Source organism: Pygoscelis adeliae, unplaced genomic scaffold, assembly GCF_000699105.1.
Source record: "Pygoscelis adeliae isolate BGI_AS28 unplaced genomic scaffold, ASM69910v1 Scaffold38, whole genome shotgun sequence".
Taxonomy (NCBI): Eukaryota; Metazoa; Chordata; class Aves; order Sphenisciformes; family Spheniscidae; genus Pygoscelis; species Pygoscelis adeliae.
In genome coordinates, this window is record NW_008825614.1 from 18,303,437 (window position 1) to 18,322,804 (window position 19,368).

Below are 19,368 nucleotides of genomic sequence, written 5' to 3' on the forward strand. Positions count from 1 at the left end.
TGAGCTACGGCTGGGTTCCCTGTGGGTGCTGGGCTCACGTGTGGTGAACACAGCAAATACCCCTTTTCTTCTCTGACTGGCTGTGAGTCTGGGTCCTATCTCTGCTCCTGACCACGGACATGCACATTTTTCTCCTCTCTTCCTGGGATGCAGAGGTGAAATTGGTATCTATAAGTGCTGGCCTTGAGGAGGCACCTGTGAGAGGTGTGCATCAGTGCTAGCAGAGGCCATCACCCCAAGAACTTAAGTGAATACTTTGCCTCTGTTTTGGGGAAGAAAATCCTTGGGGGAAAGGGAAAAATAAAGCAACAAGGTTATGAAAATGGAAAAAATAGTAATCAAAAGGAGAGCAAATGATGCTGCTTAATGCACTCAAATTGGGGTGACCAGATAACCTTTATCCCAGAGATGAGAAAGAGCTACTTTTAACAAAGCCCAGAGTAGCGCCATAACTCTAAGGAGTAATAATAGTAGCGCCCAACATTTAAAAAGGATGAAAAATGATCCGAGGAAAATTCCAGGCTGTTAGTGCAAGGCCTTCAAATGTTTTTCAAGCAAAGACTGATTAAAGACATGTTGTTGAGGGAAAAATGGGATAAAATGTGACACAGATTTTCTAAAGATAGATCTTGCCAGACTAATCTAATAACTTTTTTGATAAGATAACTGATTTTCTACCCCAAGGAAATTCAGTAGTTCTCATCTATTTGGACTTGAGTGAATGATTTCATGCAGTTCATGCAGGGAGCTATTTATTAGTTAAGCCAGAGAAGATAGGGATTAGTAAAGGCAATTGGGAAGTGAGCAGGGACTGGCTTCAAGTGAGGTGGCAAGGGCTGGGTTGGCTGCGGTGGGGTTATAAGCAGAGATCTTCAGCTCTCCCCCTTAAAAACTGGTCTTTTTTAATTTTCAGAAAGGGCTTTGGCACAAATCTTAGCAGTGCGCTCATGAAGTTAAAATTTGCTGATGCCACGATGTTGAGAGGCATTGTCCTGACAGAGGAAGTTTGGGAAATCATCCAGGAAAAAGTGGATGACCTTGAGGGCTGGGACAAAAGAAATGGGATGAAATGCAATTTTCCACAAATGGAAGGCAAACACGTGGAGATTAAATAGAAAAATACATGCTGCAGTGCATGTATTTAGCATATACACTATATATACAATATAATATAAACTGTATTGGGAGCTGCGTATTGGAAAGGTGGTGGTAAAAACTGTAGAGCAGTATTTCATTTCGGAATGGTTGTGAACCAAAAAAGTATCTTTTGCCTTAGCCATGAAAAAAGCAAATGCATTTTGAGGATGCATATCTTGATAGATAGGTATTTCCAGTAGAAGGGGGGAAATATTGGTGCCTCTGTACATGGAGGTGGTAGGAAGTGATGTGGAATCGCAAATCATGTGTCCGGGTCAAGAAAATATTCACATTGGAGCAGGTACAGAGAAACAGGCTGGGGTGGTTTGAGTTTTGACAAAATGTTCTCATGGAGTAAGACTAGAATAGAAAAAAGGGGCGCATTCAGCTGAGCGAAGTGGGTGCTGAGGGAACATGTGACTCTTCTCTAGAAATACATCAGGAGTAAACACTGCGGAAGGAAAAATACACTCTATTTAAAGGGCAGCACGGACACAGGAATATGTGGATATTAACAGGTCATGAGTAAGTTCAAACTGAAAGTGTAGATGGATCAAAGCCTTGCTGCAGCATAGGACTGGGTTTATTAACCCTCCAGTCCCATATGCTCCCGCAGCCGCTGCCCTGTCGCAGCCTCACCCAGGGCTCTTGAGTTGCATTTACAGCTCCGATCCAGAAAGGTCTCCGGGCAAGTGCAGTGTCTGAGTGCCTTTGAAAACCTGTCTTTAATTGAAAATCAGTCCTAATTTCCAATTAGCCTTTGCCTGAGAATACCCAAGTCTGCTTTTCTGTCTGGGACCATCCCTCTTAATGAAGGCTCTCTAGGAAAATAGGATTATCAACCTCAAGAGTGAAGCTTATTTAACATGGGAGCATCCTTGTCTCATTGTAGAGACTTTTCTTAAGAGTGTGGAAAGGGAAAAATACAGCAACGTGAAGGGAAGATGTGCTATTTTGTTCTTTCCGAGCAGTCTATACCATTTGCTGTGTCATCTTAATACTATATCACACATAAGTAGTTCTAACTTGAAAGTGAAAGAGGAAGAGTTGCATTTAATGTTTTATTTATGGAAATCCTGTGCTTGTACTAGAGCATGAAAATATAAATAGACTTTAATAAATAGAGATTTGAAGGCAGAAAAATATTCCCACTGCTCTTCACTCTCTCTTAAAATGCACTGGGTAAGGTGCTGAGTTTCTGGAGAGGGAGAGTAGAAAACTGCTAAGAAATTCTGCTATTCAATTAGATACAGCCACTTTTAAGTAGGGGCGGTTGATGTTTGCATAGCTCCTTGAATGTCCTTGTTCCTCCCACAAATTTTCACTAATCCTTTAACACCAGCCGTGGCTATTGCTGTAATTAGACACAAAAATGCCAAACCAGCGAGCGATAGCAAAGAAGCTACTTGACAAAATCCAGCAGTCCCTTGGGGCAGGTGGTGCCAGCGGATGAAGGAGATCTTATTACTTAAAAGGTAGAGCACGGGTTTCCTGAGGTGAATCTCAACCTCTCCTGCCAACCGGTTGCCTGAAGACAACCGTAATAAAAAAATTATTGAAGGGGAGGACCTTGCCCTTATGTTCTCCTTCACTTTAGGACAGAACACACTTGTATTTTTATTTTTACAGGCTTTAGGATCCAGCCTTCTTGGGTTTTTTCCATTGCGAGCAAGTTCATCTGTGTTTCATATGCTCTGTCTCAATATACATTCCTGAATATAATAATCAGGATACAGGTAACATATTGGCTTCCACTCGCTAGTGAAGACTTGTGCTATCTATTTATATGGAAGATGAATCTGTACCCAAATTTTCCTGTGATATATTGTCCTTGTTAAAAATCTGAAGTCAGATTCAATTTTGAACATGGTTCCTGGCCCATATACATGGGACTGTAATATTAAGAGTGTTTTGAAATATAGATTTGGGTCTTGATTTGCTAAGTCACATCACTTTTTAAATGTATTTTCCATTATCTGTAACCAATTTATTCTCAGGCATTTGACGAGAATAAGAGGTTGGCTAATAAATACCCAGAGTGTTATTATTTTCTTGTCTTAATTTGGCTCCTGATTAAAGTAAATGGAGATATTATATGTCTGCATTAAAAAGTAGTGCTCTTCATCACTTTGAATAACGTGTTTGTGCTTAAGTTTCCCTCTCTCCAAAACTGAAAATGCAAATAATTGTCTCAATATAGTATTTATATTGCAGTCCTATTAATATCAGCATTATAGTTCCTTTTAAAGCACCACATCGGAAAAAAGAGTGCTCACAAATTTTAATAAAATCGTCTGCTGCTCCTGCTATTGCCATTTGTGTCTGTAGTCTCACTGAAGAGCCCCAGGCAAGGAACAAGACCCTTTTGTGCTACAGGCTGTGCATACCCAGATCAAAACTGTGATCCCTGACCCCAAGAAATTCAGCATTGCAAATGCATGTGTTTTGCTGGCTAAAATATGACTCCTTCCAGACTTCCAACCAGCTGAGCTATAATTTCTGACTCGAGACCTCATTCATATTTAAGACAGAGACAGACTGAATAAACTCTACAGAGCTAAAAAGATGGATTTAATTAATAGATTATCATTCTTTTAATTGAAAGGGCTGGCAGTTGAGTCCCAGGTGGACAAACAAGGTTTTGATGCTTGGCTGTCAGGATGATGATCTGTTCCTTTCAGTCGAGTGGAGTGTTTGTCCTGCTGCTCATCGTAGTCTGCACTCCATTTATTTTAAATCAACTATTAGCATGCTATGCTGGCACATAGAACTTAGAACATGATTAGGATGTTCTTACCTTTTTTTGGCAACATTTACAGAGCATTGTTGTTTGGGTTTTTTTTATTGTCTACTGCTGACTTTAGCAATAATATCCTCCCAAAGAACAAATCATTAAAAAGCTAAGTAATAAGAAAGCTGCTGTGTCTACCACAGTTACGATGGAAACACTTTGCCTTTGAATCATCCATTTTCCCAAATGTATTCAATCCATGCGTAATTTATTAAAGATCCACACAGACCCTATCTTAGCCAGTCCGAGTGAAAATGGAAAAAAAAAAAACCCTTGCATTTAAACCGTTGCTGTAGAAGTGCTGCATTATGTTTTCGTAATGTGAGTTTGGGAAAAGATAAAAATAATTTGCTGTACTGCTAGGACCCATTATAAATGAAGAAGATTATCTTTGACTGCTTTCAGAGGTTTGAGTATTTTGGAGTATGATAGAGTGTCATGGTCACCATGCAGCATTCAACAGTGACCATTTGCAAGTAATTAATGTTACCATGGTATCCCCCATATAAAGCCACAGTAAAGTTAATTATGTGCAGTGGCAACACTGTAATGATCTTGAAGATAGCTGCTGTAGAAGCAATATCTGTGAGGAATTAAAAGAGGACTGGGAGAAAATTGTATTGCACTGTAAGTTAAAAAATGTGGTCACAGCTTTGCTACAAACATAAAATCAAGAATATTTCACCTGTTTCTAATTTTCCTTTTACTGATTCAAGGTAGGGAGGGACTAGTTAAGGAGTTTACAGGCTATGTGACTGAACCCCTGAATTAGAGGGTTGGATTTGCTGTTGAGCACGAGGACTATGATCAGTGTATGTTATTAATTCAAGCATATTACTTCTCAGTTCTGGGCGTTGGGAGCACGTGTACAGCAGTGGTGGTGCCAAGGAGCCTGCCCAGCCCCACACATTGCTAAATAGGGGAATCCAGAATGGGATCAGTCTTTTGAGAGAGGCTGTCGCCCTTGAAGGATGCTGGCCAGTCCTACCATTGTCACTGTGTCACTTCTCGGGGACCTCAAAGTTCACCTGACCCAGCTAGCATCCGGGGTGGTGATGTCCTGCCATCCTGAGACTGTCCCCAGGGAGAGGAGGGGGAGAAAGGCGTTGGCCCCCCGTGGTCTTCTGCTCCTCCTGTCAGCCTTCCCCACCCCTTTGATGAAAAAGTGCCTTTTCTGCAGGGTGAGGTCTTGGGGAAAGGACGACCTGTGTGAGCGCTGGCAGCCAGCAGAACCTGGCAACAAACCAAGGTGGCCTTGGAGGGGATGTCCCACTCTCGGGCCCGTGTCAGCCTCCTCTGCGATTGGAAAGATCACAAAAGACTTTTTGGCAAAAGGGCTGTGAACTGACTGTGCATCTGGGGAGGTTTCCAGCTCTGTTTGCACTTACGCTGGCTTCCCTTGCTTTGCAGGCACAGTTTCACAACTCTAAAAAGTGACCCTATATATTTAGCTGACTTAACTATTCCTCGTCAACCCTGTTTTTCAAACTTCTTTCCATCCCTTTCCCACCTCTTCATATCTTGTCACTGTATTTGTTGCAGTACAAAGTTAAGAAGTCTTGAGTGAGTCAAGCCTGGGTGCCTATTCCCTTCCTCCTTTTTTACCTTGCATCCTTTAATGTTTGTGATTCTGGATGGTATCTGTGATGGAGCAGCATCCCATTATACAGCGTAATATGGAGCAGAGACCCTCTGCTGCTGTTGGAATCCTCAAATCCTGTTGGAGCGGCGGAGGGAACTGGGGTTGTTTAGCCTGGAGAAAAGGAGGCTCAGGGGAGACCTTATCGCTCTCTACAACTATCTGAAAGGAGGTTGTAGCGAGGTGGGTGTCAGTCTCTTCTCCCAAGTAACAGGTGATAAGACAAGAGGAAATGGCCTCAAGTTGGCGGGGAGGTTTAAATTGTGTATTAGGAAAAATTTCTTTACCAAAAGGGTTTTCAAGCATTGGAACAGGCTGCCCAGGGAAGTGGTTGAGTCACCATCCCTGGAGGTATTTAAAAGATATGTGATGTAGATCATGGTGCTTAGGGACATGGTTTAGTGGTGGACTTGGCAGTGTTAGGTTTACGGTTGGACTCGATGATCTTAAAGGTCTTTTCCAACCTAAACAATTGATTCATTCTATGAATCAACATTATGTAGTTAATGGTATGAAAGAGGACTTGGGGAGCAAATGCAGTGCTGTGGTGGCTTAGGGTTGATTTTTGATGGATTTGGGTTGGTTGTTTTTTTTTTCCCCCCCAGTTTTCATTTTGAAATGCTACTGCTCGGTCTGTCTGCTGTATCATCTTCCCAGTTGGCTTTCTCCAGTGTTAAAAGTGATGCTGTGTTCTCCTATTCTGTACTCGTAGTTCCTGATCATTTTTGATCTGTCTCTTTACTGCTTTTTATCTGTACATGTTAAATCTCCTTTTCCTTAACTCATTCATCTCTGGCTTTTTGAGATGTTGCTACACTTTCTCTTCTGAAGCATCCTCCCTTCCTTTCCCTTGCATCATGCTCTTGTTTTATTAAACTCCCCAGTTTGATCATTACCCATTTTACTGGTCAACATATGACAATGGTGGCACCAGCAATGATATATGTCAAATTTTGCCATATAGTTTCCTTTGCTATGTCCCATAAATTGGGGCTGTAACTCACTCATGATGGGTCCTTTTTGGGGTATAAAAAGGTAGTGGGCCACTGGTAATGGCACTAAGTTGTGGTTTCTTGCTTTGTGGTACTTGGTCTAGATCACGTTTCGTCAGTGCTGCCCGGCAGCCACGCAGCTCAGGCACTCCCCTGCGTCCATGTTATTGTTGCAGTGTTTGTACAGCTGTAGCATCCTGGAGCCCTTGGACCAAGACCCTTATACCCCCAGTTGATTGAGGAGTCCTAATTTGCTCATACCCAGTATCAGCAGTAATTCATGAGTCCCCTTTCTTGGCTATAAGCAGGTGAACTGATGTGCTTTTAGGGGACCAGAGCCAACTCAAGGAGGAGATACTTGTGGAGAAGTAAGTTATTTCTGAACCCATGCCAGAGTAGAGATCTGGGCAGCCCATACAAGATAGGTGAGGTAGGTCCTTGTTCCTCCTTCCTCCCTTGTGTGGGTGTGCAACCCAGGTCAAAATCTTGCTTTTTATAAAGAGGAGATTGTCAACTAGTGTTTTGCATGCACTGAGCTGGGCTGACGTCAGTGAAGCTCTGCCTGTTTCTGCCAGCACTGAATTCGACCCATTTTATTCAGAGTGTATGTTATATACCTCAGTACAAATGATGAAGCAGTGACTTAACACAGGCAATGATTCATAGCAGCAGACACCTCTACAGTCGTCAGAGGATGTCTAGATCTTTCCATAGCTGCACTTTGCTGAGGAACCACCTTGTTTTCAGACCAGAGTCATCTGCAAATGGCCAGCTGGAGCAGGGAAGTCCAGACTCTCTATCCATGCACTAACCATTCCCCCCCCCAAATTTCTGAGCATGCTTTATCTATGCCGTATGTTAAAGGAGGGCACAGATGCCCTCTAGCATCTCATGCTATGGGGGTAACAAGTACCAAATGTTGCTGTAGCTCGTGTCAGAAATGTGCCATACGGTGTGAACGTGTTAAAGCCGCAATTGCTCCTGTGGATCTTGGTGTCATTGAGCTCAGCCCTGCATATCTGTGCTGGTTTTGCATTTTCCTTAAACTTGCTCAGAAACTACTGCAGAAAACCCGGCCTTGCAATGTGTTACTTTCTTCACCTCTGTTGTAGGTGTATTACTGGTGCAGAACCTGTTACCGCTGTTATGGTGTATTTATTGTGAGCGAGTGTTGTGCATTAATCTTGCAGCATACTGTTGTCATGAAGCACTATCCTTGTTCCCCTGAGTAATGATACTCCAGGCATACCTTGTTTGTGTTTTTAGGATATCAACTTTTTAGCAGTCAAAACCCAAACCGAGCAGGTAGAATGAACATCAACAAAATATCTGTTGTCTTCCAGACTGGTCGTGGCCCAGCTTGAGCTCAGATGTCAGTTTCAGTACTAAGTCCTGCAGAAGCTTTGATCAAAATATTTTGTATTTTCCATCTCACCTTCCTTCCTCTGTTGAAAGAGGAAGAGTGATAGCTATTACTACATACCGCTGCTTCTATATAAACAGCGTATTTGTTGCATATTGCTGTTAAATATTAAGCAGTGTTATATATTTTTATAAAGCTCTGATAAAGCATCTTGAAGAAGAAATTTGAATGATAATGATGTGCTGTTTATATTTTTCTTTTGGTTTGCTGCATTTTTTAACATATGAAATAGAAACCATATATTTGATGTATGTTTGACTTTTTCACTTTTGATCTTTGTTTTGTTTTTCATTCATAAGTAGCCCCTCGTTTTCTGACCTAGCATTTTTGGAGAATGAAAGTGATGTTTTTCCAAACAGTCCTTTATCCAAGTTCACACCAAAAGCACTGTGGATTTGGACTCCACCCTCTGCCCCAGACACTCCTCAGCATGAAAGGAAAGCAAATCTGTCTTTTAATAAGATGAAACCGAGCTGGATAAACATCAAATTGGAATTGCCTGGCTCTCTCTGGAGCTGTAGATTCACATCTTGCCTAAATAACTCCTAGCCCTTCTTCCATTTGAAATGGATGTCTTGAGCAGTTTACAGTTTGGGGATCTTTTGAATAACATCTTAAAAGAATGACATCCCATCTGTTATGCACAGCCAGCAAGGATTTGTGGTGTTTTGCCATGATTACCTGGCAAGATTGCCTGCTGCTCCCTGATCACATGGTGCCCTGCTTGTCTGCAGGTGGCCCTGCTTGAGCAGGAGGGTTGGACCAGATGACCTCCAGAGGTCCCTTCCAACCTCAGCCAGTCTGTGATTCTGTGACTTGCACTTTCTGCTTCAAAAAAACTTCCCTGTTACTGGGGCTGAGCTGGCAAGATCCTTGAAGGCATTTGGAGTGACATTATTTTCTCTTTGTTGTATTGTCAATGATTATACATCCATTTGATCTAAGTTCAAAGCTTACTGAAGCCACTGAAACTTTTCAGAGAGCAGGGGGATTGGATCACCTTGCAATGCAGAGAGACAACTTGGGGTGAGAATGTGTTGTGCGTTGCTTAAACAGGGAAACAAAATCAAGTGAAAGCTGTGCTTTTTTGCCCAATTTTTTTTTTAATTTATAACTTGTCCCATGAAAGATAGACCAAGGGCAATCTCCATTAGCTTGCATTAGCATTCCCCATTCAGCACTTCCCTTGAAACATACAGGTCAAAGGAGAATGAGTATGTGCATGACCTACATCCTTCAAAGATAGGGCAAAGAATTATTTTCCTAGGGACAGTGAGGTCTGTCCTCTGATTGTCCTCTGAGGGAGTTTATTTCTCACATCCACAGAATCGACGACTGTTTTTGTGCATCTCGGAAACTGGATGCAGTTGCCACTGAAGCGAAGTTCAAGCAGGACCTGGGTTTCCGGATGCTCAACTGTGGCCGAACGGATCTGGTTAAACAAGCCATATCCTTGCTGGGGCCGGATGGGATTAACAGCATGAGTGAACAGGTAATGAGATAGAAATGTAAAGAAGCAACTGTGAAATGTGAGAGTTTTGCCTGCTTATCACAGAAAATGAGCCCCAGCTTTCAGCTAAACATAGACAGGACCTTAATGCTTTCCCTGCATTACTTTGCATTGAGTTAAAGCACCGCCAGGTGAACATCTATGTTAAGTTTGGTCTTTTTGAGTTGTATTGATTTGTTGGTACTGAGGTAACTCAGCATGAGGGCGAATGTGTCCCCTTAAATCTTCTTAACAGTGAACTGAGTCGGCTGAAGCCAGAAGGAGATCCCAAGAGAGCTTAGCGTTGGTCTGAATACTTAAAACTGCTTCAATGCCGTGAACAGTGGTGTGGGGCAGGTCTTTGTGAGGTGAACGTCCTTCCACTGAACACTGCCCTGGGGTATGCAGTGCATGTCACGTGCACCACCAAACCCCGGCAGGAAACAGTTAATTGCTGGCAGTCTTTAATTGAGTTGAGCCCAGTTTGAACTGACCTTCCACACATGAAAGTCTCTCTGCAGTGTTACCACTCCATTAGTCATTGTGGCCAACATCCACCAACTGAGGAGCCTAAATTTCCCTGGAGTTACACCTCCATGAGGCTGGTGGTTGTGTCTGGGGATAAACCTGCCTACCGTGGCTGCCTACCGGCAGCAGTCTGTTGGACTGTGGTGCTCACCGAGGTGGTTCCCCCTTCCCAGAGGGAAACGATGGCCACGGATATTACCATTTTCCTTTTGAAATGGAGTTCCCTGAATTTTCTGGTGCCCCTGATGAAAGTGTCACTGCATGTTCCCAGAGCTGTGACATCCCCTTTGGCAAGAGGCAGGCAGCTGCCGCCCCTGAGGTGGTTGCTTGGGACAGGAGCTGGGTTGTAAGTGTGTTCAGGTCCTCTAATGAAAACTGCTCTGGGAATGTGAGTTAATGTTGCTGTTCAGGAGCTTCAGTCTGAGTCAATATTGTGGATTTGTTTGAGAAGAGCTTTAAAAAAGAGCAGTACTACTCCCAAAAAAGTTGTATTGGAGAGCTCATTCCAAGGTTCATACGTGATACTTTAAAAAATTATTATTATTTTAAGTTAGTCTGAACCTGGAAGCTTTTCACAGCGTATTTCCTCTGTCCTCCAGGCTGAAACCTGGGAACATTCTGGCTTGATTCATCGAAGTACCTAATCACGTGCTTAACTCTGAACACATGCTTACACTCTATTTGAGTGAAAGTTAAGCCTGTGCTTAAATGCTTCGCTGGATCAAAGATCCCACGTCTTGTAGGATCCCACATCTTGCAGGACAGAGCCCTAAGTGATACAAGGCTGAAAGAAAAAGAGCCATTTTTTATTTTGTCAAAACCCAAATGCCCTTTGCGTTGATGGTACATGTTGTTACCGTGTTCCTGTGTGTGTGTCAAACACTGATGATGGGCTCATTAAAAATCCATTCCTCCCATGTGCAAAGAGAGGGGGCTGAGCGATGCTGCAGTGCAAGGCTGGGGGACCGGCAGAGACAAGAGCAGCAGGGACAGCAGTGCAAGGGGAGGGGAGGTTAGAAACCTCATTAACTCTTTAAAGCCCCGATACTGCAGCATGACATTCTGGGCCCCTTTTAGTCAGTGGTAAGTCCTTCTTTAGCTTCAGCAGGGCCAAAATATCCCGTGTGGTCCCCGGGCAGACTTTTTGCTCTGGATGTTGCTGCGGGGTTCTTCACCGTGGCTGCTCACATGCTGCGTCTTGCAGGGGGGAGACCCAGCATGAGGCTTTCAGATTCTTTTCTTCAGATCTGATTAGACTTGTGCTAAACACTTGATTTAATTTCCGAATGATGCCACTTACAGAAATTGAAATAATAGTTGAAGGAACATGTATTTAATTTTAAGCTGCCATCCCGTCCCCGTGTTTCAAGGCCCAAACACAATTTTTTGTAATTCTCATGGTCCTGTTTGTTCCTGTAGTGTTTATTGACTGCCAAGGGAAATGTTTTGCCACTGACTGTTGCTGAAGCAGTTTTAAATTCCCTTTGCAAGTAACTTCAAGTCACCCAAGAACTCTCCTTGCCTGGGGTGAACTTGTTTTTTCTTACTAACGGCATGACGCCCCAAATGCCTATTCCCTTACTCTGTATCTCCATAAGTACACTGCGGATTTGATCCTGTGAAATGCTCAATGTGTTTCAAGGGGGCTCCAAGTACCTTGGAGGGACAAACCTTAATTTATACTTTCTCTACAAGGGCAGCCCTTCCATACCTAAGCACCCACTACCTTTAGCCCTGCATGCAAACGGGAAAAATGGGGTAGTTCAGCAAAAACAGTGATGCTGGGCTCTTGCTAGGAAGAGCGGCGTCATGGCTCTGTGTCTGGCCGTGCTGGGCACCTCCAGTTTCTCTGAAAATAATTTCACTTCACAGCAGCACTCAAGTTAAACAGCAAACAGGCTATCGTCTGAGAGCAGATTTACCAGGGGACCTCAAGGTAGGCTATAAACATGCATTAGAGGTAGCTGCGTGCTGCGGTAGATTTACTACAAAACAACTGGTGGCTGTTGATCAACACCCCCTACTGTATTTAATAAGCACCTTTTTCTGTTATAATTTACTGTAGATTTAATGATTTTTTCATGGTTTCATCTGGACTCATTACCGCAGCCACAGTAATACTTATCTTAAGGGAAATGGTGATCAGCTGCAGCAGGTATTTCAGATTAATACAAGTTGCACTGTGGTGGTTCTGCAGTGAAGGGTCACTTAATCTACTTTTTCTCCAAACAGGGCCATGTTTTCCTAGAGCCAGCAATTTGCAACAGTGCTGTCTGGCATTTCATTTAAAATTAAGTCCTTGTTTGCTAGGGAGTGCTATACAAAGCCTTTACATTTCCAGCCCCTTACAGTATCTGCGTTGAAAAAGGTGTGCCTGAATCTAATTTGTCGTAAGAGGAGCTTGGGATGTTTTTAAAGGCTCTTTTGGTAATTAAAAAGTTAGATGTTATGAAACTGTGATCATAGAAAACTGAATAGAATTATTGTCTTTTTAAAATGCCAGTGGAAATATGGTTGCTTTGATAAAAACATTTCTCTGCTGGGGACCCAAAGACAAAGATGCGTAGTTTTGTATATGAAGATGGGAGGTGAGGCTGACAAGCCCAGTTTCACTCACCATGCTGAGGATGCTGAGGATAACATGAAAAAAAAAAGAGTCAACCCAAGTGAAAACAAAAATGGAGACTTCATGAAAATGGTTGGCTTTTGCTAGTCTGAGGGGCATGTCTGTAACAGAGGTAATGGCTTTCTTTAAATACATACTGTTAGTCTTGATGATAAATACTTAAATAATTGTTTAAAAAATCAAAGAGAGTTCTGTGTTAAATTTCTCAATTCCTTTGTTTTTTAACTCCAAAAAATGACTAGGGCATGACTCCACTGATGTATGCTTGTGTCAGGGGTGATGAGGCTATGGTGCAGATGCTACTAGATGCTGGAGCAGATCTGAATGCTGAGGTGAGGACTTTTTGTTGGTTGTATCTTTGTTCTGTTATTTGTTTACATCTTAAACTACCCCCTGAAACTGTAGTGGAGGGAAAAATCCCAAGAATTAAAAGGAAAATAAATTTGTCTTATCCCGGACGGCACCACTTGAAATGAATAGTGAAATCAAACTGCATTAGGTTAACATTGGGATTCACTGCACAGAAGGGGTCATCAGACTTACCCCACAGGTAATACTGATTTAGTTGTGTTTGCACACTGCAAATGAATACAGGCATTAGCACTAGCACGGAGCACAGCTCTAATGATATTGGAAGGACTCCCTGAATCTCAGCTGAGTTAAAATGAAGAGGATAAAAGAAATACCCGCCTGATAACCTGCCAAAGCTCGAGCATTTCTGTGCATTGGGATGTTCTAGCTAAGCATCCCCAGCACGCAAGTGCAATGTAGGTTCCACTGTTTTGTTTTACAAAGTGCCTTGGGCTAAAAACTGTTGGATGAGGAGCTTGAAGCTTCCAGATATAAACGTCTCTGATGAATACACATCACAAACTTACACAATCTGTCCACCGAGCAGATTGTGGTCTGACTTTGTGCAATGCAGGTATGTACATTTTTAGAGAGCCGCTTGAAAATCCGCAAAAGAATTATTTGTTAATGATTCCAGTTTCAATTTGTTGAGGTCATGAGTAAATTAAGCTGTCTGCTTCACTTATCTGTGTTCCATCTGTTCTGTTTGGACTTGAGCAAGCTGATAAATTGTAGTCACTGCTTTCAGCCAGACGTTTTGCACTTAAAAAAAATCTAATTTAAAAGTAAAAATGGGTGTCACCTGTAAGAGACTGATAGTCGTTACTATCTGAGTGCTGTTCGGTGGCTTATGTGAAACCAGCTGATGATTTCAGTTCCACTCTCACCTCTTCCCAAATTCAAGCACACCACCCTCAAGAGCTGGCAATAATGGAATACTCGAACCCTAGTTAGCACTCTTGATAGGCACACCAAAGACTGGATGGGCATGGAAATGGAGCTCTCCTTTTAGCTTGCCTGTGGCTCAGAGGTGAGATGCCATTATTTGGTTCCTAGGACAAGTTTTCATTAGGAGCAGTCCTCCCAGTTGCTCCAGTAATCTTCCAGACTTGAACCAAATGGAAATTTAAAGAGTTTTGTCTTCCTGAAACTGCTGACATCTGAGAGAACAGCTCCAGTGAGGAATGTGAACCTCCCTGATTCATTTCTGTAGAGTGTTTGCTCTAAAATCAAATGAAAACACTTTGGGACAAGAACTGTGAATAATTACGGAGTGCAATTATAAGATGATTTGTGCACACCACAACCAACTGTGCAAATTGGGCAATTAAGGCAAAACAAAAAGGCAAATCAACCATGAACAAAAATAAATACTCTGTCAGGTGCCTGCATCATCTTCCCCCTTTCACTCTGCAAATCAGTTTTATATATATATATATGTTTCCAAAAGTAGCCTCAAATGCTGGATGCCTCCCTTTTTGATTGCCCATCTCTGGCGAAAATGGACTCATTTCCAGATGTGCTGAGAAGCTGCAATTTGCTGTGGAGTCAGTGGGACCTGTAGCTGCTCAGCAAATCTCAACTGAGGCCTTCAAATCCCAGTCAACCACAGGTCTTTTGCAAACACTGTGTCAACCAGAAAGAACTCTAACCAAAAAAAAAAGGAGCAAAGGAGTTAAAATGACTTCATTTTCTTTGCCGCTTGCCATGGGCTGCCCCGAACAATGCTGGGAGTCCGTGCTGGAGGAGGAGCTGGATGCCGTTCACTGAACCGTGACCCTGCCCATCCTCACCCTCCACTGCTCTTGCTCCCCAGCCTAAACCCCAAGGCTCAAGCTACTCAATCCTCTTCCTTCTGAGCAATCCCAGACCCAAAGAAGCCCCGTGCCTGTGCTCAGACACCGGCCCACTTCTCCTGTTGGCACTTTGAGCTCTCTTTTTGGCAAATCTGGGCAATAACAGCCAGGTGCTGGTGCAGATCCGCTCCTCTGGCAAGCTGCAGGATCTGCATGGGCTCTTCAGATTTTGCTCTCATCCCTGTCCTTGGGACTGAGGGCCTGGTCATGTGCTTCTAGCAAAACACTGCATGTGGCGCATGGAAATGCGAGCTGCTAATGCAACTGAGCATTTAATAACTGGCCCTGCTCCCCTACATGGATAAAAGTACTTCAGACAAGGTAGCAAAAGCATAGCTGGCTGATGAGACAGAGAGGTGGTGCATCTTTTACTCTGATTTTAGTCCTCCTCTGAAGATCAATAATAAGATTTTGAATTTTAGTGTCACACTCTATCCAAGTGTGCAGTCTCGGATTGCAAACGTTCATTAGATTTTGCCATCTCTGTGAACCTCATCAATATTAATACCCTCATCTTTAAGATAGGGAAACTGAAGTGAAGAGTGGTTATTCATCTTCCCCAATGTCTACATTAGAGGCATCAGGCACTAAGACGTAGAAAATGGAAGGAAATATCTTTCCTTCATAGAAAATGTGAAAAATATAATTTTGTTTTCTAAGGATATAGTTTGCATCTCTCTTAACTGTCACCTCCCTGCTCTTTTAACTCAACTCAGACAGGAGACAGCGGTAAAAAGGAGTTCTCTTAAAACATCTCTGAAATGCCGCTTTGCCCCATCACTTCTCAGCTGTCTTTTTTCCTCCCGTGGGAGAGGAGGAGCCTGGAAGCACATCTGTGAACTCTAGCATAGGGCTTGTGATGTGTCTTTCATGACGGCAGCGACAAAAGTCATACCGATTTATGTGGAAAGAATTTATTTGGGCCTAGAGCAATCCCAAGACCCAGGGCTGTCGATACACGGACGGGAGAAGTCAGTGAGAGTGGTCCTTAGCTGTAGAGCGTCCTGATCCATCCCTGCTTCCCCAGTGTGTGCTGCTGTAACCAGCTGTGGATGTTTTGACCTTGTGCAAAAGTATCTGGTGGCCAGTGGTTTAGATGGAGCTATAGTAGTTGGTAAAAAGACTTCATTTGGTATGAACTCTATTCAAGCTGTCAAATCAGCATGAACAGTTTTAATATTGAGAAAATTTTTGCAGGAAAAAAATGAAGCCAATCATTTTATAAAGCACCTTTCCTAGGTTTTCTATTTCACTTACTCCCTCACATGCCTGGCTTTCAGGCAGGTTGAATTTTATTACGTATAGCTCTTTAAAAAAAATAACTTTAATTTGTTTGTAGGTTGTCAGTACTGCTCATAAATACCCATCCGTCCACCCTGAGACCCGCCATTGGACAGCTCTGACATTTGCTGTGTTGCATGGACATATTCCTGTAGTTCAGGTATTATTGTATTTCCCTACCTGCATCTCATTCTTTTGTTTCTCCTCTTCAGTTCTAATTACATCCATCTCAAACCAGTATCCTCTTGTCATACTCATATTGGTTACTTCTGCTTCTTCTAGAGTGTACTGATATATAATAGACCTATTATATAACGAATACGGTGTTCAAACCTTAACCAATATGAGGTTTAAGTAGGACAATTTTAAAGCAAAGTTGCACCAAAGAAAGTCTGACAACTCCTTGTGCTCCTTCCTGACCACTTGTTTTATATGTTTGTTTATTCATTCATTACACTTTCTTACACTATAATATTCTAGCAAACACAAAACCGCTGCCTTGGTGGGGGAGGAGAAAAGGCTGGACAACAGCCCTTGTGCTGCTCCAAAGGGGGAGAAGCACTCGCTCTCCTTACCCTGGCGAGGCGTCGCGTGGGATATGCTGGTTCTGTGCTTTAGCATCTCAAAAGTCAAGAAGGTTTATTCTTCAAAACAGCTGTGTCTGTGGCACAATTAATGAAGCGCCAAAACTGTGAAGGCCTCAAGACAGAAATGGCCAAGAGGGGGCTGGAGCGCAGGCTCTATCCTGCTCTCCTTGGCCACTTTTCTTTTCAGCGTTGTTGTTATTTACGTGGAAGTGTCCCTGATGGAGATCACAGCTTTTGGACTGCGATTGGTTCTTAAGAATTGCCTTTCTTTTGGCCATGTCTTTATATAAAAGATGGAGGCAAGTGAAATCTGATCTATTTTAGGGTGGTGCTGGGCTTCTAGAAGACTGTGAAGGAAGGATGCTTGTCGGGCTAATTTTCAGTACTTCCATCTTCAGCGCATTACTTCCTAACACTGACCTTACCCCATTTCCCATTCAGAAACACTGGGTTACACTTTTTTGGCTCTGAAGTTGGACACTAGTGCTTCTGGTGTCTGGCAGCGTAAAATGAGCGAAAAAAGGAATCAATTTGCCTCTGTGGAACAATGGGCAGAATTTGCATGTCACTTGTTTCCATCGTATCTGGTTTGCAGATAACAAGAAGCATTAGACTCTCATTTGTCACTGTTCATGAACTCTGAAGGCTGTGATTCCCCCAGTTGCTCTAAATGGTGAATTTTCTTTCTAGCTGTTGCTGGATGCTGGAGCAAAGGTAGAAGGTTCCTTGGAGCATGGAGAGGAAAATTACTCTGAAACTCCTTTACAGTTGGCAGCAGCTGCTGGTAAGGACCTTCTTCTCCCACTGTAATAAATTCTTCAGTTGGGATCTGTGGTTTAGGTGAGCAAATACTGGAATTTAAAAGAAGTAAAAATGCATCTCTTGACTTGCAGGAAATTTTGAACTGGTCAGTTTGCTGTTGGAGCGAGGAGCTGACCCCATGATAGGAACAATGTACAGGAACGGCATTTCCATGACTCCACAAGGTGACATGAACTCTTTCAGTCAGGCTGCTGCACATGGACACAGGTAGAGTGGGAACAAGTCTAGTGGCATCCTTCAAGTGCTTATTTTTTTGCCTGGGCGCCCATTTTGAGCAGGCGGGTGAAAGTTCTGCATGAACAATTGAACATGCCACCAACTGAGCAGAGATGGAAGGCTTTTTGCTAGCATGCGAATTTAACCAGTCGGTGGTACAAGCTGCTTTTTGATAGCTGGTTTAAAAAAAAAAAAAGGAAGGGTACTCCTCGTGTTGTATTGCAATGCGATGTTTGTTAAATGGTAGCTGAGGTGACGGCAGAAAGGAATGCCAAAGACATTCCTTCTGAACTTCTTGTTGACGTATTTCTCAGGTTTGGGGTGGATTGTGTCTGTACTGTTGCAGCCTTAATTGTCGTTGAACAGAGTTTCTGCATCTGTGTTTACTGTAAAGTCCCGTGTGCCTTAATGTTGTATGTATGCTGCAAATGTAAAAAAAAAAAGAAAGTAATTAAATGAGCACCTGGCATGCATGATCTTGCAACGTTCAGGAGTTGACTGCAGTGTAATGGATTGGTATTATGATCTTCACGTTCCTACTTTTCTGATTGTAGCCATCCAGAGGAACATAGATACAGGTTAGAGACAGTACCTACCATCTGTTTGCTTAGAGACGAGCTGCCAGTCTAACAACGTGCTAACGGCATGTCAGGGCGGGTTCGCACAATGCTGCCCATCTGGAGCCTGCGAGGGATCCCTGGGACAGAGAGGACACTTTGGTTATTGCAGTCTCATGTTCACTGCTCCAGCCTTGCTGCCCGCCGGCGTGAGTGGGAGCCACATGCCTGAGGAGGACCTGGGGCTCTCCTCGGCTTGGCTGCTGGCTCTGCATGTTGCAGGCCCTGGCTCTTATGTTCCTACCTGTACACCATTCACACACGCTCCCTCCTCCTTCCCTCTCTGCCCCAAATTTGTTTGGGACACGCCATGCCCCGCTGCCACCCCACGCCTGGGTCTGAGCAGGTGCAGGGAGGACGTCAAGAGTACGAGGGAGGTGGGATGGGAGCCAGCCTGGTTTCTCTTCTCACAGCTGCAGAAACCGAGAACAACTCTGTTGAGATCGATGAGGTTACGCTGGTACAAACCTGAGGGCACCAAGTCTCTGAGTTTGGGCTTTGCTGTTTGATGGCCCAGCTGGATCAGTGGCTTTGCAGAGTAGTCCCAGATGTGCTTGAACCTGCCCTGACTGGCCTTGTTGAATGTCTAGCTGCTCCAGCTTTTCCAGACTGCTTTGAGTGTTAATCGAGTGGTGGTGCTTTCGGTAGCTCCAGGCAGCTCCCTTCTCAAGTGTCCTCCATGGTGAAAGTCCTGAGAGCTTGTCCAGAGGCACCTCGGCTTTCCCTGATTGTGGGAAGAAATCTTGAGTCACGTTTAGCTCATGGGTCTCTGTTCCCACGAGATGCCGCCACTTGTGCGACATCTGTATGGTTCCTTCACGACACCAGAGTCTTGCAGACATGGCCCAGGCAGTGCAAGTGGGCTAGCAGGAGCGGTGACTGCCTCAGGTCTGCTCTCAGCTGGTCCTGCTATTAATTGGAGTAGTTTCCTGGATAGGTGTCCTAACGTGCCACATCTCAGCACGTATCCCGGGTGCAACGAAAGCCTAGCCGCTGATTCTGTTCTCCCGCCC

The 19,368-nt window shown here is 43.5% G+C and overlaps 1 protein-coding gene across 1 annotated transcript in view; it reads left to right on the forward strand.

Annotated features, from left to right (window-relative positions):
* Positions 1–19,368, forward strand: part of BTBD11 (BTB (POZ) domain containing 11) — an 86,632-nt gene that overhangs the window by 41,610 nt on the left and 25,654 nt on the right. The window contains exons 5-9 of the mRNA XM_009333069.1: positions 9,309–9,474; positions 12,868–12,957; positions 16,172–16,273; positions 17,391–17,484; positions 17,594–17,729. Coding sequence (XP_009331344.1) covers positions 9,309–9,474; positions 12,868–12,957; positions 16,172–16,273; positions 17,391–17,484; positions 17,594–17,729 — 588 coding nt within the window. The remainder of the gene's footprint in view (positions 1–9,308; positions 9,475–12,867; positions 12,958–16,171; positions 16,274–17,390; positions 17,485–17,593; positions 17,730–19,368) is intronic.